General features: G+C 39.9%; 1 protein-coding gene across 5 annotated transcripts in view; it reads left to right on the top strand.

Annotated features, from left to right (window-relative positions):
- MAST4 (microtubule associated serine/threonine kinase family member 4) overlaps positions 1 to 24036 on the top strand; it is a 235982-nt gene that overhangs the window by 186875 nt on the left and 25071 nt on the right. For all 5 annotated transcript variants that reach the window (XM_065657629.1, XM_065657630.1, XM_065657631.1 and 2 more), the window contains 7 exons: positions 3239 to 3306; positions 5924 to 6009; positions 15600 to 15808; positions 16614 to 16752; positions 17825 to 17957; positions 18677 to 18842; positions 21826 to 21927. In XM_065657629.1, coding sequence (XP_065513701.1) covers positions 3239 to 3306; positions 5924 to 6009; positions 15600 to 15808; positions 16614 to 16752; positions 17825 to 17957; positions 18677 to 18842; positions 21826 to 21927 — 903 coding nt within the window. The remainder of the gene's footprint in view (positions 1 to 3238; positions 3307 to 5923; positions 6010 to 15599; positions 15809 to 16613; positions 16753 to 17824; positions 17958 to 18676; positions 18843 to 21825; positions 21928 to 24036) is intronic.

Raw genomic sequence — 24036 nt, 5'->3', positions numbered from 1 at the left:
AATTCAGTTGAGAAGGCTGTCAAAGTATATTATTCTAGCTTGCTTGGTTCTCACCCATACAAGATTTCATCAACACTTCTATTATAAAAACCCCACATTCACAAAACTGACTTTTGCCAGGTAGGTCCACTCCAGTTTCAAGTTTGGCTTGTATCATTTTAGCTTAGGCCGTCTTTTTTTTTTTTTTTTTCCTAAAGGTTGTTTTGTTCTCAGTGGAGATATTTTTACTGCATATAGACTTGATATTCAGGATTTTTAGAATGTTTTTATCTTCTCTGACACTTTAAAGATATGTTTATTTTTTGAAGTGACACTTTCATTACTTCTGATTCTTACACTTAACGAACGTGTTTTGGGTAGTGATTCCAAATAAGAGTTACTCCTTAAATCTTTAGCTGTTCCAACAGAGAATTATCTGTGTGGTTAATTTGCTATTATTGATTACAGCATGTGTTGTGCAGAATTTCACTTGTAGTGGTCACTTCTTGTTTTATAGAAAAATCAATTTTTAGAGACTGTATGTGAGTATTCAATTATTTTTCATATTCATAAATTCGGTTAATAGTCCTGATATAAAAGTGCACCTCACAAATTTCAGATGGTCTTGTCTCTGATCCCCAGCACATAATTATGATAAAATGTGCATCTTTGGCTGTGTCTAGTATATAATTCACTATGTGTATGATTAAAGTAACATTGGGCTTCATGAGGTCTTTTGGTTACCAGCTGTCCTGTGTAGCTTTTATTACCCAGATGAATTCTAAGTTACTGGGCCCTGAAGAACAGGATGGGCTTAGAAGCTCTGCAGCGTAGGGTGACAAAATTCTAAGAAAGAAGCAAATCGGTTTTAGCTTCTTCTGTTAGGCATATCAGCATTTCCATGTAGAAGATGCAAACCATTTGGAGCCCATCTCTGTCTAAACTAGAACCTTTTTTGCTCTGTGAGGAGTCCAACAGAGATGGGGCCTACTATGACTCTCTATGCGATGACTCTTATAACTGGAATGCTGCATCAGATGGCTACAAACTCTTCAGAAGGGGGATAGGTGAGGAAGGAGAGGAGGCGGGGTAGCCCTGTATGTTAGGGAGTGTTTCGATTGCCTGGAACTTGATGAGAGTGATGATAGGGTTGAGTGTCTATGGGTGAGAATCAAGGTGAAGGGTAACAAGGCGGGCATCCTGATGGGGGTCTGTTACAGACCACCCAACCAGGACAAAGAGGCAGATGAAATATTTTGCAGGCAGCTGGGAGAAGTCTCACGATCGCTAGCCCTGGTTCTTATGGGGGGCTTCAACCTACCAGATGTCTGCTGGAAGTACAACACAGCAGAGAGGAAACGGTCTAGGATGCTCCTGGAGTGTAAGTAACTTCCTGACACAGCTGGTTAGCGAGCCTACCAGGGAAGGAGCCCCACTGGATCTGTTGTTTGTAAATAGACAAAGACTCATGGGCAACATGTCAGTTGGAGATTACCTTGGGCATAGTGATCATGAAATGACTGAATTTTTTATTCTTGGAGAAGTTAGAAGGGTGGTCAGCAGAACTGCTCTTTTGGACTTCCGAAGGGCAGACTTTGCCAAACAGCCTTCTAAACAGGTCAGAGTCCCTTGGGGGACAGTCCTGAAGGACAAAGGAGTCCAGGAAGGCTGATCTCTCTTCAAGAAGGTAATCTTAGAGGCACAGGAGCAGGCTGTTTCCGTGTGCCAGAAGGCGAGCCGGCAGGGAAGAAGGCAGCCTGGCTGTGGAGAGCTGCGGCTGGAACTTAGGAATAAAAAGAGAATTTATAACCTTTGGAAGAAGGGGCAGGCTACTCAAGAGGAATACAATAACTCTGTGAGGTTATGCAGGGAGAAAATTAGAAGGGCCAAAGCCTAAGTAGAGCTGAGCTTTGCTACTGCTGTAGAAGGGAACAAGAAATGTTTCTATAAATATATCAGCAACAAAAGGAGGGCTAAGGAGAATCTTCATCCTCTGATGGATGTGGGGGGACACATAGTGACAGAAAATGAGGGAAACGCTGAGGTGCTAAATGCCTTCTTTGCCTCAGTCTTTAATAGTCAGAACAGTTGTGCTCTGGGTACCCAGCCCCCTGAGCTGGAAGACAGGGATGGGGAACAGAATGAAGCCCAAATAATCCAAGGGGAAATGGTTAGCATCACAACAACCCCAGGCAGCACTACAGGCTCGAGCAAGAGTGGCTGGAAAGCTGCCTGGCAGAAAAGGATCTGGGGATGCTGAATGACAGCAGCTGAACATGAGCCAGCAGTGTGCCCAGGTGGCCAAAAAGACCAAGAGCATCCTGGCTTGTGACAGGAACAGTGTGGCCAGCAGGACTAGAGGAGTGATCATGCCACTGTACTCAGCACTGGTGAGGCCGCACCTCAAATCCTGTGTTCAGTTTTGGGCTCCCCATCGTAAGAAAGACATTGAGGTGCTGGAGAGAGTTCAGAGAAGGGCAACGAAGCTGGTGAGGAGTCTGGAGCACAAGTCTGATGAGGAGCAGCTGAGGGAACTGGGGCTGTTTAGCCTGGAGAAAAGGAGGCTGAGGGGAGACCTGATCGCTCTCTACAACTACCTGAAAGGAGGTTGTAGCATGGAGGGTGTTGGTCTCTTCTCCCAGGTAGCAAGTGACAGGAAAAGAGGAAATGGCCTCAGGTTGTGCCAGGGGAGATTTAGATTGGATATTAGGAAAAAACTTCACTGAAAGGGCTGTCAGGCATTGGAACAGGCTGCCCAGGGAAGTGGTGGAGTCACCATCCCTGGAGGTGTTGAAAAGATGGGTAGACGGGGTTCTTAGGGACATGTTTTAGTGCCAGAGTTAGGTTATGGTGGGACTCGATGCTCATGAGGATGTCTTACAACTGAAATGATTCTATGATTAACCACTCAGGGGGTAAGATCCTCAGGGTTTTTTGCAGATTAGTGCTGTCTTTCCCTTAATGATCTGATCACACTCAGATCTCACAATTCCCCCATCTCAGCAGTGATAACAGTGTCACTCTTCATTGCTTCGTGGCAGTTTGGATTCTTCAGTGTAAGATTATGTAGGCATTGAACAGCAGGTCTTCGTTTTCTGGGTGATTTTTTTTTATAAATGCTTGGGCATGCCTTAAAAGATTTTTATCAAGTATTACAGATAGGACATCACGTTTATTAAGTATCCAAGAAAAGTGTCACTTCTCAGATTTTTTTCTATTTGTAATAGTTTAAAATTAAGTTTCTAATCTTTGTTTCCAGAAATAGCTCAGCTAGCTAACTGTGACAGTGGGACAGCAGAAACTCTGGAAACGGATGAATCAATAAACGTAAGTTGCCTTGTTATATTGCTGCTTTTGCTGAGTCTGAGCAAGGAGAAATGAATGTGTTTTGTTACATTCCCTGCTCCCCTCCTGCATGGTATTTTCTCCTGGTATGTGTAGAGGGACTGAATAGAAGAGTGGTTAATCCTCGCACTAATACCATGATGCTCAGCAGACAGAAGGCTTTAAAAAAAAAAATTAGAACAAAACTTTCTACCTAATTTTCTAAATGTTGCTGTATCTGTAGGATCCACAAGGTTAGTGTTCACCTTGTGGCAGTTGTTCTACCACAAAATCCACCACTCTCTCCTTTATTTCTGTTTAATTGGTGTATTTCTTTTTCTTCTAGAAGCACTTCAAAACCCTTTCATAAAAAATAAAGTATTTTAAACAGTTTTTTAAAATAGTCCATTTACAGAGGCAACTAATGATCAAATTGAGAGAATCTGAACAGATCCAGTGAAGAGACAAGGAAGAAATGAGCAAGTTAGCCAATAGCCTGGATTCAGAAAGTTAGTTTGCAATCTGGAAGATTGTGCATTGTTTTTCTGAATCTGTGTTCAAAAATATTTGACTACAATAATGGGTATAGTACAGTAATATTTTGTCAGATGCTTGTTCAGGTTGGCAAAAAAAATGAGGTTGAGGAATTGTTTGGGCTGAATATTGTGGGTTTAAATGCTCTCAATTTAAATCCTTATTTTAAAAGTTCGTTCTTATACCTCAGGTTTCAGTCAGAGTAAATGGTGTTCTAATAATGTAGTGTCAATTTTCAGTGCAAATGAATAGAAAAAGCAAGTGCAATTTTGGAGGATGCATAGGTAATGCAGTGGTACTTTACAGGTATTTACAAGTGTTAGGAGAGTTTAAAATACGGGCATAGGGTATCTGTTAAACTAATTGTGATACACTACAGAAGAGACATCATCCTCTGGTCCATGTCATATTATCTTGAGATAATTTCTGGTTTTCTGGCAAAGTGCCACCTATAAATGCTTCCAGAGCCATGACATGAAGAGTGTTTCTTATTCTGCTGTGTTCATCTGCATTTAAAATAGTGTATTAGACCTGAGCGGTATTTAGTGGAAGGATACTGACGAACTGGAGAAAAGACAGAAAGGATAACTGGAAGGCTTAAAGGAACTGCTAAAGTGCTTAGGAAAACCTAAGGTGCAAACTGGCTTAGCAATAGCTAAGAAATTGCAGTTTTAAAGTTATTCGTATTGTGCTAATGTTGGAGAAATAAAGGAAGGATAATACAGTGTAATAAAGGAACATAAGCAGGGGAGGTGATGCAATGAAATCAGTAAAAGAGAAACAGAGAATGAATACTTAGAAACATTTGCTCAGTGTGTACCTGTGGAATAAGCACAAATGGGAAGTGACAGGAAACATAATTTATAAGTACAGGACCATTCAAAATCATTATAAATACGCGATTAGGAAGAATCCTGTACTGGCAGGCAAGTGGGCTAGACAGTTTAATAAATCGTCCCTCCCTGCTCCTGTTTAGTTCATTATATTAACAAATTCACTAATCTTGGACTGACTTTTCTTTAGCGAGGATTTAATTGAAAATGTTCCAACCAGGTCTGCTTTCAACATTAACTGTTACCAGACTGCCTGGTTAGGGCTTGCAGAAGTTATTGGAGATCTGGCACACATCTCAGAAAGGATCTTGTGGGTTTGGAATATTGAATTTGAAAGTCCCATGCCCTCTTCATCCTCTCCCACTCCCCACACACCAGTTCTAACTCATGCTTACATCTTCAAGATTAATTAAAAATGATAGCTAGAAAAACGGCCGTGCAGTACTTGGGACAACTCCATTTTGAAAATGTTCTGGCATACAAGTAGGTAAAAGTCACCTTTGTAATGGTAGAATTATTGCGGTTTTTTCTTCCATATTTTTCTCTTTCATTTTGTGCCTCTTCGTAGTCTATTCTAGGTTATATCAGAGTCTATCCCAACATTAGTTCAAAATGTGCAGAGGCTTATTTGATTAACAGGAGCTCACCTACATTTTTTTACTACCAGGCTGTTCAACTACAATCAGATTTACTGAAGTGGGAAGGCAATGGCCAATGAGTGCCTAGTGAGATTCACAGAAGTCTGTAACTCTGGATAGGAATTGCCAGTAACTCCTTACCAGCAGCCTTCGTGCTGCTGTAACCTGTGTGTGTAGATAAGCAGACAGATAGCTATGGTGCAACAGGTTTCTTTTTGATGAAAAAGCAGCTTTGCTTCAGCAGTCCCTTTGGTCTCTCTCTGTGCTAGCTGTGTGGCTCACTGGCCAGAGCCTTTAGGTGTTCATCAAGGTGTGACAGCCTGGTGATAGTTTGCTAGTTGATTTTTGGTTGTGTGTGGTGCACTGTGGTTTGTGTGTGTTCATGGTGTTGGTTGGGTTTGTGGATGTTTGTCTGTTTGGGTTTGTTTTGGTTTGGGTGTGCTGTGTTTGGGGTTTTTTTGGTGTGTTGTTTTTTGTTGTTGTTATTTGGTTTTAAGTTGTTGTTTGTTTTTTGTGGGTTTTGTTTGTTCTAGGGGTTTGGGGATGTTTATTTTTTTCCTGATTTTGAAAAAAATACCACATTAAGTTTGTTTTTTCTCCTCTTTTACTTTAAAGAGCTCTAATACCTCACTGAAGCTGCAGAGGAAGCCTCGGGAAAGTGATTTTGAAACAATTAAACTGATTAGTAATGGAGCTTATGGGTGAGTAATCCATGAGTACAACAGCTCTTTTACATTTTATTTTTTGTTAACTTCCCATTACTTCTTATTGCAGGGATGTTTATGTGAGGGAGTTTGTTTGCGTGGCTGCTTTTTTCATTCTGCTTTCCTGTTTTGTTGCTAATATTCAAAGTTTGCAAGAAAAGCTTTTGGGAAAGCTTACTTGGCAATAATGAATTACTATATGCTGCAGTAAATTAAAATACCGAAGATTTTTCAGAACTGGGTGTCATGTAATGTTGAAGATGAAATCTGAACAAATCAAGACAGATTTAAAACCACCTTTATAATACTGCAAACAACCTGTGTTTATGCAGATGTGAAACAGAATGAAAGTGCATCTGTGGGGGGACAAATTGTTAAAACTGAGTGCTTACTTGACTGAAAAATATTGGTGAAGTAGAAACAAATTTCCTTGAGTAGGGCAGCACTGTTTGGTTGCTCCTCCATGGACACTCTTATCAAATTCTAACCAGTTGGCTTTTATGGAATTGCTGTTTATTGGTTAGTTGCTGTGTACTTGCAGAGTGTGTAGCTCACTGCCCAATGGTATGAGTCATCTGGAAGACCAAGGGAAAATAATGTTAGCATGGGCCTTAAATGAACACAAAATGTTTTCTGGAAGTACCGTGCAAGGGTTGTGTCTGTCAGCAGGCAGATGTCTGTCTTCAGTTGCCTTTTCCAATGAGATATTATCTATTGGACCCTTGGTTGCTCCTCGTCTGCACTGAAATGTGTCAAGACAAGAACTGTTGGTCTATGTAACCTGCAGGACCAGGAAGGAGGCATTGGTTCATAACAGACAGATTTCCATCTTGAGGTGAGGAACCCATCACTAAAGAAGATGGTGTCACAGCCCAGGAGTGGAGAGGGCTGCGCTGCTCTCCAGCACAGACCCCATTAGACTGGCTTTGCTCAGTGGTACCTCTGTCAAGGCAGGAGGCAGCAGAGACCTGAAAGGACTGAGCGCTCTTTGCAGAGACCTTGGAAATACAAGAGAAGGCACCTGTGATCTGCGCACTGGAGTTTTGCATGGCATTTTAATGGCCTGAGGCTGATGGACACAGTAATACTCTCTGATCATATTTAGTTAAAGGTAACCCTGAGCTCTGGAACAGGAGGCATTTGGTACTGCCTGATAGCTTGCGTTGAGGCTATTGCTTGTGTCCAGACCTGCTTACATAGCTCAGCAAAAAGCCTGAGGGGAAATAGTATGATTTTCATTAAAGTTATGTAAATATTGAAATACAGCTTCTCACTAGTCAGCCTCTCCACAATCCATTTATCAGAATTTCTCCCTAGGCAAATTCATTACTTACCATACGCCAGTTTCTCCCAGTTACCCCAGGACTTCAAAAGCCTTTCTTCCAGTAGTTAGCAGTAGCTACTGCTCCCCTCCGTGGCTGCATCCCTTTCTCCATTTCTTGGCAGATGCTTACTCTCTGCCATTCCTTCATCTCCTACCCAATTTCCCCTTTGTCTTACTGGAGGAGGATAAGAACAACTATGTGTGGTGGATCCCCACCAGAGAAAATGGTGACTGATTCACTAGACCTGCTCAGCTTCCCAACAGTTTTAGGACACTGAGGGATGAGGAGTGGAGGGAGCAGAAGGATATGATGCAACCAGCAGCGTGAGGCCGGCCACCTGTAGTCAGAGGTTGGGTAGACCTGTGGCTCTTGAGCCATAGGTGTTACAGTCAGGAGACTTGATGGGCCATTAAGAAATACAGACTGGAAACAGCTGTCCATTTGATACCAGAGACAAGTAAGGATCTGAAAAGCTGGAAAAGAAAGGATGAAAAGCTATGGGTTTTTTCCTCATGTTTGTGGCAGGGAAAATCAATACTTACAAAACACTTTTTTAGTGCCAATTATATGTGGAATTGGCAGTATAAACGTTGAAATTGGATGACACCCTGATAAATTTGTGAGGAAAAGGAGAGCTGATAGAGGGTGAACAGCTTGGAGTGTATCCAGATTATGCATATGAATCATTATTGTCTTTAGCAAAGGTTAGGACAGGGGTAGGCTGGTGGGTTATACTGTGGTAGTATTAGAAGTGGAAATAGAAAAATCTCATCGGTTTAGTAGAATGTCATTACTTACATCCTTAAGCAAGCAATAACAGAGTAAATTTTGTTCATTTGGATTTTTGCTTTAACTAGTTACTTCTTAGAAGAAAAATCAAGAACAAGAAAGAAAACAAAGGTAAAGCCCCTGTGCTGGTTTGAAAGCCGGTTAATTTTCTTCATGCAGTTAGAAACCTTTATTTTTTTGTAGCTAGCACAGTCATTGTTTGGATTTAGTTTGAGAACAAGAAGACAACACCCTGGGACAGAGCTAATGTTTTTAATTGCCCTGGTCTGAGAGCCAAGGACTGTTGTGAATGCTCTGCCCACAGGTGTGAGGAGCGAGGAAGCGGGGCAGGGATGGGCAGAGCTTGACTGACATCCAGGGTGATCAATAAGAGTGTTCCATCCCATTAGCATCATGCTTCATATTTAAGGAGAGTCAGGATTTTCTGGCTGAGTTCTTTCCTCGTTTGATGAGAGGCAGGATGGAGACCTGTTGGGGGAAGTTCTGTTGGGGAGTTTCTTTAGTTCAGCCTTTTGCCATCCTGCCATTTTGCAGAGGCCTCTGGGCCTTTCTGCTTTTTTCTCTCTTTTCTCTCCGGGATCGGCTGTTGGGTCCAGGTGCTGCTGCCTGGGACTGGCTGCTCCGTGTGAACAGAGTTTGTGAGGAATTGCATTGAGTATCTTTTATTTTATATTACATTTTTATTTTATATATATATTTACTAGTAGTGTATTAGTATTTTGTTATTTTATTGAACTGTGTTTATCTCAGTCCACAAGTTTTTCTCTTCCCTTTCAGTTTTCTCCCCTGTTGGGGGGTGGGGGGAGTGAGCGAACGGCTGTCCTGGTTTCATTGCTAGCTTGGGTTATACCATGACAACCCCTTGCTAATTAATATAGAGGGAAAGGAACAGTCAGTGAACTGTGAGACAATGGACTTTTAAAAGTATGTACTCAATTTTAAATGTGATTTTAGCACTTAGTCACTCCACCTCAACTACTGTAAATTGAGGAGGCTTCTGCTCCTAAAATGCTCCAGGATATAATTTTTTCAAAACTATATGTCTGCTTGAAAGTCTCCACTGTGGTATGTCAGATAAGAGGGACCATAATATCGACAAATCATATTTTGATCTTTAAGTGGCACCAATATGAGCGGCAGTTACTTTAAAGTTATAGTCAAGTTTAAAGGGGAACACATCAGGATAACCTAACTGCCCTTTAACGCATGTACAAAATGGAATGTAATAAAGCAAAAATACCTGTTCCATTTGTGAATACAAAGCAATAAACTGCCCCGTAGTCATTTATTGCAGTTTATTTACAACTATAAGCAGCTGAAATAAAAGTTATTGTTGTTATGCTACAGGGATTATTTTTTTTCCCTTCCATGTTTTTCCACACCATGAATTTTTTGAAATAACCTAAATATGTGTGAAGTCTACCTGTGCTTCATTGTTGTATTCTCAAAAACAAGTGGGCGTATTTTGTGCTCTTACTAAAGATTCCGTGTGCTATTGTAATTTTTTTATTTTTATTTTGAGGCTATAATGAAGGGTTTAATTCTGAAGCAGTTTTTTAAAAAAAACCTACATTTTGTTGTCTTTGATTTTGCTGTGGTGTTTTTGCTGTCATTAGTGAAATGGAAAGCTTTGCTTGACAGGGTAATTGTTGGTCTTGGCATGCTGTAGCAGAGATTTGTCAGATGTGCTAAACTCGATGAGTTTCAATATAAACTGTTGGTTTTGTGAAGGTTTGAGTAAATATCTTAGCAGTTCTCTGCTTTTAATTGATTGGGTAAACTCATCTGTAGTGCAATTAAATGACTGTATAGTACATGAGGTGTATCAGGCTTTTGGGAATGGCTAGGAATATACAAGAAGTTAAACAAGCTGTGAATCAGTAAACATGTAGGATGCTGGCCAAGTCATTAGTGCTTTCACAAACTGTCTATCTGACTCTTTTCAGCCAGCCACAACTTTTCATACTTCCCAAGTTTTAAACTTTTGCTGCAATCACAGCAACATTATTTCCATATTCCAGCTTGGAATAGGAAGCAGGTAGTTGTGTCTCCTTCTCTGGAGACATTCAAACCCGCCTGGACATCTTCCTGTGTAACCTCATCTGGGTGTTCCTGCTCCGGCGGGGGGATTGGACTGGATGATCTTTTGAGGTCCCTTCCAATCCCTAACATTCTGTGGTTCTGTCATTCACTAACATAGAACTGTATCTGCGTAAAGCAAATACATGATACCACTTCTGCGATTGCCTGGAGTGGTTTTGCTTCTATGAAGATGGTAATGTCAATATGTACGCGACATACTGGCTAATGGTCTTGCCTGCTAAATTTAAAAACTCTGAGGTGGTGTTGGCCTGAGCAGCAGCTGCCCCTAACCTGTGGGTGCTCATCCCTGTCCCTTTTCCACTGAGTTGACAGTGCTTGCTCATGTATAGTTGCATTGGGAATGGACCTAAAAGTTACCAGCTGCAGAATAACACCCTGTCAGTCAGGTTAGTTCATAATCAGCCTGACAGCCACCAGTTCAGAAGTGGAAGGGGATAGGGGGAAGTGTGGCTTTGTAGGTTCACTTAAGTGGTGCCACCTCTAAATGGACTACAGCTCTAATAAGCTGTATTTCTTTCTGTTCCATTTACACCTGTGAGTGACTGGTCTATGCAGAGTAAGAGGCTTTGATTCCTGGAAGCCCAGAGCTTTAAAGAGCAGTTTAGAAAGCAGAGGCTGGTAATTTCTGTGCTAGGTATCTTATATTCATTGTTCGTTGTGAACTTACTCAAAATGATGAACTTTGAACAAATGCACTTCATTGCCCCCAAGTGAGCCTCCCAGTACAGCACAGGCCAAGTACCTTATCTTTATTCTGTAACTAATATATGTGTGAGGATCTAATACTGGCAGCTAATGCAATTCTCTCCATGGTAGAAGAATGTCGTGGTTGTGTTGAAGTTCTTGAATTCTGTCTTCCCTGAATGTTCAGCATGCTATAAACTGGTGAGGAGCTCAATTTCTCAAGTGTTTCCTTTTCAGACAGTTTACCCATAGGAAATCTGGACAGCAGCTTCATCATTTTGCATCTGTCTTTACTCGCTGCCATAAAGACAGAAGACGTTCCTACTGTTAGATACAGAGAGGTGGTTTTATTAGTCAAAGTTTGTGATATATTTGAACAACTAGGACTAGTATGAGAGAACGATCAGAGCCATCATGTTCTCTTCTTCAGATGGCCAGCTTCTCATTTCCTCCAAGCAGACTAGGTAGGTCTGAAATATTGCTGAGAGGAGGCTGTGCATGTTGTCCCGGGGCTCGGAAGCACTACGCTGTGCTGGATGTTCATGTTAGGAGTGCTGCAGTGCTTCGGCAGCGTTTCCTCCTGCCCCCGAATAAATCTGATCTGGTCATGGGCATCGCCTAGCTAGGAGGCAGCGCAATGCTGCTTGTAAATTCTGATCTTATATAACTGTGCATAAACTTTACCATATTGCTGTAACATGAATCACAGCTTTACAAGTGGCTTCTCTTCACTGGAGGCAACGTCAGATATAATTCCAAGGTAGTACAGAATTTAGCAGTCTCTTCTCAGGAAATTGCTTGTGAGAATGAAACAGAACTCCTGGTGAGCAGCTGTAACTTTTAAGCAGCAGGTACAATGCCTACAGTGCCCGTGTTTCCCCAAGGAGTTCAAGGTCCTTTGACAAATTAGAGAATCGGGTCAAAGCCAGCGCCCAAGCTATATTAGCCCCAAACACTTAATTGTAGATTCTAAAATGGCTTTTAAAGTTGAAGTTACTGAAGAGCTGTAAACTAGGCCTGAGCCTGTAAGTAATTTAGAGAAAAAACCAGGAATCTTGGTTGCAAGATTGGAGGGATATATTGCATAATATTAAAGTTGGAGCAATTTGGGAACACAGTTAAATGTGTTAGCATTTTTTGGTCATCTTAATACATGTGCACAGTGCCTAGCTAAAGGTATTTTAGAGATACTTTTTCAAGCTAAGGCTTATGTTGGAAGTGGAATAAGGTAATGTTTGGACAATGCCAAAGTTTATGAATTTTCTTATTTCTCTTGAAAAGTAAGCTTTTCTTCCTGTGTTGAAATACAGCATCAATAAAATACAGAGCACTTGTATACCTGTTGAGATCCATATAGTGAAATCAGAGGACATTTTAGAAGTCTCTTGTTGCCATGTTATGAAAACAGAAAGGGGAGAGGTAGAGAAGCAAATTCTTCATTTGAAATCACAGGAGACTGCAACAATACCACTCTGATTGTGGCTTTGCAGGCAGACAGGGCATGCCACTGCCATTGAATAGGTCAACAGGGCAATCAAATGGTCTGGATGTTCTTAATACATTGCTTTTGTGTTAAAGGAATCCTCAAATTTATAATTATCTTTATAATATGCTAAAAATCATGAGCAGCATTTAATGATCAAGACAAAGAAACCAGCAGTGAGGTATTGTCCTGTCTCTTAAAAGCACATACAAAGCAAAGGTAAACTTCTATCTGGTTCTCCAGCTGTAGCATTCTGAAAAATAAAGAACAGAGACAGATGTGGGAATGTGGGCCTGTGGTGGGGGGAAAAAAAGGTGCAAGTTCAGTGCCAGGACTGAGAGAATGTAGCAAGATGATAGCTTCAAGGGCAGTGGACAGAAACTAGAAGTCCATCACAATCTACACAAGAAGTTGATGTACAATAACAGAAGCATACTTCAGGTGTGGAAAATCAGGGTTCAGAATCCTCCAAGACAGAGTTGTTTTGTGCTAGAACTTAGTGTGGCTATTCCCATCATTTTACCTTAAAGTTCAAAGTTATATCTCAGCAGATATGTGCTTTGCTCCAGGTTTTCCATTTAGATTATGTTGAAGCCTGGTTGTGCAGAAACGTGGAAGGTTTCCTGTTTTGGGGTTTTTTTAAAAATATCTGGGCAATTTGTACATCTTTATTTAATTTTTTCTCTTTGGGAAGATTTCATTTTCTATTTATCATTTTATTGACATTTCAGCAAATTCTAATATGCTCAGATTCTAATACGCGAATTCTAATACTGTGTAAGCTGAGAACAGTGGTGTCACAGGCAGGCCGGGGTGCAATAGTCACAGTGTGCTTAGTTTAGTGTACTGGCAGGCTGACGAAATGGCATCACTCCTGTGAACTGGGAGCATCCTGGGGGAAGAAAGGAGGTTTTCTACAGGAATAACATGCTACTGGCTAGGGCATAATTTTCTTTGTAAAGCACAAATGCCATTTGCTGGGGTTACTGTGATTAGAGGATGTGAGTAAGTGATGTTAGACATTTTTATACATTGAGGATCGTTTAAAAGCACTTTATATAGCATAAATAGTGTATGCATCTGTAAACATGAGAGAGACAATTGTGTTGCAGTTGTCTGATGAGTCTGATGCACTTGAACTTAACAGGTTTTTTTCTGAGGAGTTGTAGATAACTGAATCCTCAGGTTGAGTTACTTAGTTGTCTGCCTGTGTCTGTAAGACTGGAGAATGCAATTTAGAGAGTTGGGGGAATATAACCAGCATGTCCCAGATATTTACTGGACTAGGTAGTCTTCAGAACTTAACTGGTTCTTCATCTTCAAATATGGTAGTAGTGACTCTTCAGATCCACATGATCTGCAGAGGGGGTTTATTAAGATGCTGTAATAATATGCCCTGGTTAATATCTGTCTCTTAAGAGTTCATCTTGGCACACTGTCCAAATTAAAGCTCTGAGAAACATCTGCGTGACCAGTCCTCGAGCAGTCCTCAGTTCATTCGTGTAACTCTTTTTTTTTGAAGGATTGCGCCTTCAGGCACCTGAACGGCTCACTTTTCTATGTGTGAGGAGTGCACAGGGGTACTGAAATAGAGAAAAGATGGAATTACAGGAGATTAAGAAGGTCGGGCTGACTGACAGGAGCTAGCAACAAGAGAGGGGAAAACTAAAACGTAAGGCAAAGAAAAGCAAAAGAAGAGTTGTAATGAAGGGGTGGAGAGACGTGAGTATGAGGGGAGCGGTAGGAAGAGGTGCAGGAGAACAGAAAGCATGAAACCAGCAGGGAGGAGCACTGGAGCTGAATAACTCAGTCTTTATTCCCCTTTGGGAGTGGCAGAAGGGAGTGAGACTTAGTAGGAGGCACGAAGGGTGGGGTTTGTCTTGGGTTTTGCCCAAGGTACTTTTTGCCTACTTTCATAATGATGTAATGTCTTTTACCTGCTCTGTGCTCAGACAAGACACAAGAGATTAATGAAAGCTTTTGGAATCAGTAAGAGAAACTTGTCTAGGAAAAGTTTTCCTCCACAAAGGAAAGCAGAAACGTGGATTTTTTTCAGTGCCTGTAACTTTGGTAGCTGTGGGAAGCTCCTCATAGAAATAGTAAGGCAAGAACTGCTCTTTGCTTTTAAATAAATAATTGTATGCTGACAATTGGACCTCATGGGGACAAAAAATTGAATTTAAAAACTACATAATTGAATCCGGTTTTCTTCCCCCTCTCTTTTCTCCTTTTAGTCCTCTCTTTCCATAAGAACTGAGTACTGTGGTACTTAATATGCTGGAGATGCTATAAGCATTAAATGCTACAAAGTAGATTTCAAGCAAGGCAAACACTTTCAGGATTTGCCACAAGGGATTTTGAGAAAAGCGTCAGTAATGTCCTGTGTCGGTGTTTCACGGCAGGGTGATTCCTTCTCCTGAGTCTTGAAAGACAGAAGGCTTGTCCATGTGAGGTTTTCCTTCACTTCGTTTCCCTCACTGCCTTTACCTTATCTAACCAAGCTTACAGGAAGCGTTGTGCCCAGTGGAAATTCTGCATGTCAAGAAACATCTTAATCCCACATTACCATGTGGTTCTGGCAGTGATCTTTCTTTTGGATTACCTACTAGTGACCTCCCTCTGATACAGACCAATGCTGATGTCAGGGACTGAACAAGAATGGAAGATTTTGCACCTGGCAATGAGTGAGGCACCTACCCAGCAACTTCTGAGCAATCTTCATGAGAAACCCGTGACGTGTTTTAAAATCTCCTGGACAGAGTCTGACTCATAATTATCCAACAGCACACTTGCAGAATAAGCATTTGTCGGAATGATTTATAACACTGTGCCAAAGCTGGAGTTTGTATATGATCCTTTGCCAATGGAAACGCCCAAAATCTGCCTGAGCAGAGAGCATTTGCTGTATCTGCTGGGGGCCCATTTGCTTTATCAGTTGTTTGCTTTGGGGGCAGGGAGGGTTGTTTGGTTTTCGTTTCTGTACTAATTTGTGTTGGCTGAGACTCATCCTGGTTATGAAACAAAATGAGGTTTGTGGCTATTTTCTAATGTGAAAGGCAAGTCAACTACATTAAATTAAAACCAAGTCTTTATGTAATACTTACACAATTAAAAAATATTTGTTTAAAAAAGGTATTTTAAAACAGATTTTTAATAGTTATGCAGACGTTTTTTCTTTTTCTCTCCTATTTGAACTTCTTCAGTGCGGTTTATTTTGTGAGACACAAAGAGACCAGACAAAGATTTGCCATGAAGAAAATTAATAAGCAGAATCTCATCCTCCGAAACCAGATCCAGCAGGCGTTTGTTGAGCGTGATATCCTGACATTTGCAGAAAATCCATTTGTTGTCAGCATGTATTGCTCCTTTGAAACAAAACGTCATTTATGTATGGTCATGGAATATGTAGAAGGTAAAATGTTTGTTCTGTTTTACAGAGGAAGAAGAGAGTTTTCTTACACCAAGAAAGAAAAATAACCCATAGAGTATTTGCATTAGAAAGGCCACCCGTGTGTTGTCTGTACTCTGGCAATACAGATTTAGTATCTAAATCTAGCAATAAGGTGGCTTTTTTCCCAGTCATTATCTCACAGTGAGAGCTTGTAAAAACTCTTGTGCTTCAGCTGTAATAGGAAATAACTGCTCTTTGAATAAGTTCCTCATAGAGTGTGATTTTAAGTGTCCTAACGTTCACATTTCATGTGGAAATGCTGTTTGCTTTTCTGGAGTTCAAATTTTCCGTTAGCAAATGTTGAAATGTTGGGATATTTGTAATCATTCTTTTTACAGAGAAAGAGGGAGAAGGATGTAGTTTGAAAAGGCACTAAGGCACTGATGCTGAAGGAAAGCAAGGGACTGTAGTTGTGTGGGCTTTTTTGTTTTTTTCTTGTACCCCATTCCCCCTCTTTGTGGTTTTTTGTTTGGTTGGTTTGGGTTGGGTTTTTGGGTTTTTTTGTAGAGTGGGTCAGTTGGTTGGTTTCGGGTTTTTTTGGAAAGTGGTAGCACAGACTTCTAGCTGAACCCTTGTACTACTTGCTCCCAGCTTCACACACTGTTTCCAGTACAGCAGTTGTTGTGGTTACAGGTTCAGCTGAATCATTAAACTGGAAAATAAACATTTATGACTACCGTTTGTCTCTTCCTGCAGTATATATGGATTATACCGATACACCTCAGAATTCATAGTGTCATCTGGAACATTTATCCTGTTTCCACAGGTGGAGACTGTGCTACTTTGATGAAGAATATGGGTCCTTTACCTGTAGACATGGCAAGGATGTACTTTGCGGAGACTGTTCTGGCTTTGGAATACCTTCATAATTATGGAATTGTACACAGGGATTTGAAACCAGACAAGTATGCATATAGAATGTAACCAAAAGAGGACTTTGAAATTGTTAGATAAAATATGAAAGGTGTAACCTTTCTTTGAATGTTTTTGAAATATTTTCTTGTTTGTTTGTTTGATCGTGAATGTTATGTAGGGTTCACAATTTCTGCTCAAAATTTGAATTTTCATTATCTGCAGTTACAGAAGGTAGTTCGGTTTGGTTTTGTTTTTGTTTTTTTTTCCAAAACTGCTCTTTAAAATTTTCTGTCTTTAAGATGGAATGAGGCTATTGGAGTAGCTAAAACAAATGTACTTACCCTTCTGGCTAACATGGAGGGAAATGCATTTTGGTCATTAAGGAAAACATCATTCAAAGTATGCTTAAAACACTGTTTAACATAAAGTATCATCAACTTGGAGATATTTGCATACAAAGACAAGATTGAACAGATGGGGAAATCTTTCCTGTTACATGGGGGTTTTGTTTGTTTGTTTGTTTTTTACAATATTTAGAAATACAGTATTGCTCCTATACATTGCAGCAAGTAGCTGCAGTAAGAGGTATGGCTGTTGCAGCTCCATTAGTCTTCTACCCCTTTCACACTTAAAAACCCATATTTATATATATATATAAAAAGAGAATTGGAGTTAATGTCCGTTGAGTGGCAATACCTTCATGACATGATACCTCTGGCCAGTGTAGTGTTAGTTACTAACTTAATAGCTGATTTTTTTCAAATGAAAGATCCAGCTTGTTATGGACAGAAAATGCTCACCTCACTTCAACATTTATTCTAGGTCTTTCAGATGATGAGTGTTTCTTTTTCTTTAAAACATCTAGCATTCAGCTCTGAACAGTTATATAGTTCTATAAGATATTGTGCAATTGCATATAAAAAGTTTGTTTACATCAGATAATAATAGTAACAAATGTAAGACTGTCAGATTTTTAACCTGTTTATTTTTTACCTGGTTAAATTACTTTCAAAGCTGTCCTTTTATTTTTGCAGTGCTAATGAAACGTTTTCCTTCGAGTATAATAATAAGCACATGATGTTGAATTATACCGCAGTAACTTCAGGTCTTTCTAATTTTCAGTTTATTGGTAACATCCATGGGCCATATAAAGCTTACAGACTTTGGCCTGTCAAAGGTGGGACTAATGAGTTTGACAACCAATCTGTATGAGGGTCACATTGAGAAGGATGCCAGAGAATTCCTTGACAAACAAGTAAGACGCAGCCTTTTTCACTTCTACCTTCACTGTTCCAAGAAAGTGATGTTTTGCCAGCAGAATGTACCATAATACTATGTAATCTGTTGTTATTTCTGCATCGGTGTTCCAATTGTGTATGTCAGTTACTTTTACTTAGACCCTGCAGATCATTCTAGGCTTTTTTCTTTGCACATTAGGATCTATTAGTAAGACAAACAACCTAATTGTGTGCAAGTGAATCTGTGAGAGAGACAAATGGAAAACAGTTTTTATAAGGAATTCAAAGTCTCAGCAGAGTACTTGTGGAGCTCATGATGCATTGTACAACCAAGGGTGCTAAAATCCTTGCTATGGCCCATTTCCCTTTAAGCATGCCTCATTACCATTACTCACAATCTGTTCACTGTAAGAGTTACTTAAGATAAAACCATCACAACTTTCATGTGAAGACAAGGATATGTTTAAGTTAAATAAAATATTTGCTGTGATGGTCTCCCTTGTACGAAATGCAAACTGTGCTTTGCGTGACAGGTGCACAAAAGTTGATTATGATGTCTATAGATGTAGCTAGGTCATTCTAAAAATATTAGCTGTTATGCAGACTCAGCAGACTAAAACCTACTGAATTCCATTTTTCAGTGTTTCAATATTATTTTACATTTCAAGAATTATAAATGATGTGACATAGCCCAGTTATACTTGTTTTACCATCATGCTTATTTTCTATATTTTAGGTCTGTGGTACACCTGAATACATTGCTCCTGAAGTGATACTGAGACAGGGTTATGGAAAACCTGTGGACTGGTGGGCTATGGGAATTATCCTTTATGAATTTCTTGTTGGGTGTGTGCCATTCTTTGGAGATACACCAGAAGAGCTGTTTGGACAAGTAATCAGTGGTGAGTATCACAGACAAACAAAAAACCCCCAAACTTAGCTTGCTGTGAAATATTTCAATTTCTGTTAGTAGTAAAGATATTTACAACTTCATTGATAGACTAGGTTTTCAAGCTAGTTTTGCTCAAAAAAACCCACATTGTAATATTATAATACACAATTTGCTGCCAAAGCAATAGGAATAAAATTGGAATAAAAGCTGATCTTGTTGTATATTGTTGCCGTAATGTAGCCTCCAATGGTTAAGCTGCACTGTTTGAAAAAAGAAAGCAGTATTAGTAGAAAAGTAATACCACTATGGCACAGTGATTTCAGTCTTTAGTAAAGAAAGTATACCAGAGAAGAAACAGTTAAAATAAATTTGCATAAATGGGAAAATGCCTCATGGCACAATGAAGAAATTAACAAAGATGTAATAAAACCCTAAAACAAATGTCTCCCAAATAATAAATAATGAGAAAGAGAAGGAAACAAATTTAATTCACAGATTGTTAATGATTTCATTGATGGTTGTTATAGTATAATGTTATTTCTGTAGCAGCTGTTCTTCTTCCATTTAAAATTCAGTAACCTTTTAGATCTTAACCTGCAAGCTGACCCTAAGTATTGTTATGTGGCTTGTGGCAAAACTGAATGATAATTAAACGGAATTGTTTACTATCCTACCCGCTGTTTCCATAAATTTCCCAGATGCATAGATGTAGAAGGCCTCTATTTATGCCAGAAGTTTAACAGAATGGCACCTTTGTTACTGAGTGTTTCCTAGTCTGCTTTATGGTCTGCTTAAAAGGTCCAGTAGCTAAGACCGAGGAGAGAGAGACACACAAAAAAAAAGCCAAGCATAGAAACAAAGCTGGCAGCACCTCTGGTTCCTTACTCTCTGAGAATGTGACAAATCCCCTTTGTACTTAGGGAGACACTCTGTAATCATCTTGCTTGCTTCAATCTCTGAAGTTGAAAGCCAGACTTGTTTGTAAACTGTAGTGAAATGCATTTGCGAATTGCTTCTAGTACAGGACCTCTTTATGCAACATCCTAGCTGTTCATGGATTTATAACCACGTTGTTTTCTGATGTGATACGCCAAGGCCTGAGTGGCAAGGAGAATCAACTGTTTAATTAACACAAGCAGCAAATGCTGGCTTTTTTCTGGATGCCTCATGGCTGCGATGCATATTCATGCTTTATTTTCCAAATCAGATTCAAACTGCAGTGGAAACTGGAGGCAGGCAAACATGGAAATAACTCATGTTTTTATTGCATTTTCAGGCACATGCACATGTGTTTTTATCTTTATGCTCTCTGACTGGGAGAAGCGGGGGGAGTAGTCTAAAATTAATGACAAAATTTGCAGTTTAGACTGTATTTTGTATGTGGTATTAATTTTATACTTTGTAAAACAAATTGCTGTGTGTTAAAATGTAGCTGATACTTGCGTAAATCACTTTATCTGTTTGAATGTGTCCATTTATCTTACAGAAATTATCTGTGGAAGTGTATGTTAGTAAATCCGATCTATTCCTATTCAGTCTCCAAGACTGTTGGTCAACTTAGTTTCTTGTTTTGATGTTGATTTGTCAGTTTCTTCTCTTTTATTTTAAATATCCTTACATACTGAAACCATTTTTACTGTCAGTATCTGAAGGAGAACTCTATTGTTTGATACATTTCGTGTGCTAAAATGTATGTTGTGTTGTACTCAACTGTAACAGCCATGTTAAAGAACCCAAACTCTAGCCTAGACTTCTGTTCTAGTTTCAGTGGGTTAAATCTACATTCTGTTTGAAAATCTGCTTTAAAGTCTTGCCCCCTTATTTTATCACAATGGTCTTCATTGTAGATTGCCTTTCCTGCTCTCAGCTTGTATGAGTGCAACTGTGGGAGGCCTCAGTGTAAACTTAGATGCCTAAAATGGTCAGAATTAAAAATAATGCTCCAGAAACAGGCTATATTTCATACCTGTTTATTTCAGTTCCTTTCCTTAAATTCTGAAATACAAATACTAAACTTGTTTATAGCTTCTGATGATTATTTCTCCAATGATGACAATTGCGAAAGAAAAGTCTAGATCATATAATGAGAACAGAATTCTTAACAGTCTTCTGTATTTCCTGAACTCCTAGCTTTCAGTTTCTCTGATGTCAAAATCCTTGTACCTCATAAGAACCTTCTGCAGAGTTTTGTCTAAACCTGCAATATGTTACATCTCTGGAGGCAGCTTCTCCTAAAAATCAGACAAAAGTTGCTGTGTAAGCTGTTATAAAGTTATCTTCAAACTGAAACTGACTCATTTTTCCATCGTTTAATTTAAACGAAAGTTTGGTGGATTTTTATTCAGCCTTACTTTGAATACTACAAGGTTTAATATCTTGACTGGATGATTTAGGTCCAACTTGCTATGAAGTACAAAAGCTTTAGTAGTATAAAAGTCAGCAGAGTGAGGTGGTTTTCCTCTGAAGTAGGAGACGCTTGGAAAAAAGCTCCATTGGCATGTACCTCTCGAGAGCAGAGTCTGATACCTCTGCCCTTAGTCATGGGAGTGATGACTTCAGTGAGTCTACTAGCATTAGAGGAGGGTTGCAGATGTGAGCAGTGACTGCTGGGTCAGGTCAGCTGTGTCCATCTGAACAGTAGTTTCCGTGGAACAGAACTAAAATTTAAACTGTGATTCTTGGTGGGGGAAGGGAAAAAGGATAGCATACAAGTCGTGCTAATATTTTGCAATAGTTTTCTATGAGCCGAGCGTTCCTGTTGTTAAACACTGTTTTGGGCTAAAGGATACTTCCGAGGAAAATGAGATCATAACATTATGTTTATGGAGTCTGTATAGAGAGTATAAAAATTGGAAGTAATTAGTATGCAGCAGAGATCAACTTGAAAAAATTACCTTAACACTGACTTTACTGCTAACTCACGAAGAGCTCTTTCACACAGTTTGTGCTGAATGTTGGGATGTTTGTAATAACAAAAAATTTTGTGTTACTAGATGAAATCAACTGGCCTGAAAAGGATGAAGCGCCACCTCCCGATGCCCAGGATCTGATTACCCTGCTGCTCAGACAGAATCCTTTAGAAAGACTGGGAACAGGTTAGGAGGCACTGTTTTAAATTGTTCATGTGATAGAAATAGCTTCTATATTCAACACTGGGAAGCTTGTGTTTGCTATTTGCTTTGCCCAAGAAACATCTGTCAGGGCAAGTAGCATGACAGCATGCCATTATAGCAGAGGGTATGTTATAGATTCAGACCAGTAATATGAGCTTAACAAGCTGATGGCTGTCTTTTTTTTTCTCCAAAGTTTACATGTGGTCATTTGCATTTACTTTTCTCTTAATTTGATAAATAAAGCAGAAATTCCTCACAGACCCACTTAGCCATTGAATGGGGTTCCTTCATTAATACAGTATTAAATAACTAAACACAGAAATAGAGAAGAGGAATTGATGCACAAAGGATGCTTCCTTTTTCAGAAGTATCTTAGCCTGGCACATTAGTTCCTCCAGACTTTAAGTGATGAGTACGCAAACTAATTGTTCAGAAATAACTGTCTGAGGTTGTGTTGTGAAAAGTCTTGTCATTGTCATTCAGCAAGCACTACTGCCTTGCATGAAGTAGAATAAAACCCAAAGTATGGATGTTAAGGAAGTAAATGGATATTGGTGAGAACACAAGCTGCCAACTTATTCCACTGTGGTCATTCAGTGCTGTGCTCATTCCATTTCAAGAGAAGAACATGTTATGTCATATTAGGAGCAGTGAGCCTGTATGGGCTAATGAAAGCACTGTGCATTTATATAATAGAGTCTGTTAGTTGATGGAGCAGGATTTATTTAGGAATTTGGGTGAGAGGCAGTAGTGAAGAATATTGCATGTGATAATTGAAGTGCTAATGTATGGGAGCCCTGGTCACTGACTGCCATCCCACTGTGCAAAGCACTATTTAAACACAGCAAAAAAAAAAAAAAAAGCCTCCTACATAAAAGAGCCCAAATATAAAGGTATAGTCTTATCTGTAATGAACTCTATATGCCATGAATATGAATACTTTGGGGATGCTAAGGAAACCAAGTGGCAGGTTGAGTCAACATGAGAGTGCTTGGAAAATTGCTAGCAAAACTGAGTCCAGTGGTCAGATAGTGCTGCATATTTTTAGAACTCACATGAAAAGGAGCTTTATGAATCAGTTCATAACTGGCCTTACCACAGCCACTCAGGGGAAACATGGGTGTGACACAAACCCCACATACTATTGATACAGCCCAAACAACAAGTCTTCCCTGGGACATGATGACATGACTGAGATGAGTGAATTCCGTGAACATCTGGGAGCTGTGTGGACAACCCTTAGACCTCACTGTAGCTGATGGTGTGGAGTAAGTGGCATCCAACTAAGTTTGTTGTCCTCCCTTGCCCCATCTTGAACAGAGTGAGGGAGGTGTGATGCCCCTGTCAGCTTCTCAACTTGCTGCCTGCTTCATCTGCTGCAAAGGGCACTGCTGCCAAAGGGGAAGTGAAGAGCCACAACTAGTTCCATTCCCTTGTTTTAAGTGTACTCCTTTCAGGCGTTGTTGTTTCATTGCCAGGATGCTTTTTCCTGTTAAACACAGTGTCAATTCAAGACTATCACCCTGTAAGAGGCTGGATCAAAAGTAGATGGCAAATTCTGCCTTTTTTGCTACAGTTGGTTGAGAAAGTGAATTGGCTAGAATGAGGCTGGCTTAACTATGGTAATGGCGAGAGCCACCACATGGATCATCAGTGCAGCTCGTTTATGGGCTGATTTCTTTCAACTATTCGTGGTCTATCAAGACCAGGCAGTCCGAAGAAGGAAATTATGCAGCCATTTCCTTGAAGCGTAGAGAGGTGTGTAGAAACGAAGTTTTTAAGTATCAGAAGCAACTCACAGAAAGGGAGGCTGAAATGTGACGGGTCCCAGGGGGTCACTGGAAAATGGCACAGTTTATCCCAGGCTCCACCATGCATTTCAAATGCCAGCCCTATCTATTTAATATATATTAGCTAGCTGCATAACACTCAATGAAAATCATAATTGTGTATTTGCTCAGGAGACCTGAGTGGCATAGTTGAGTCGAAGGAAGAGAGGTAGACACTATACTTGTTTTGGAGAGGGGAAATGACAGAGAAAAAGACCTTTGGGTTTGACATGTCTGATACCAATCAAGAATTATATGATTC

The sequence above is a fragment of the Caloenas nicobarica genome, chromosome Z, assembly GCF_036013445.1.
Source record: "Caloenas nicobarica isolate bCalNic1 chromosome Z, bCalNic1.hap1, whole genome shotgun sequence".
NCBI lineage: Eukaryota > Metazoa > Chordata > Aves > Columbiformes > Columbidae > Caloenas > Caloenas nicobarica.
This window is presented reverse-complemented; position numbering and strand designations above follow the sequence as displayed.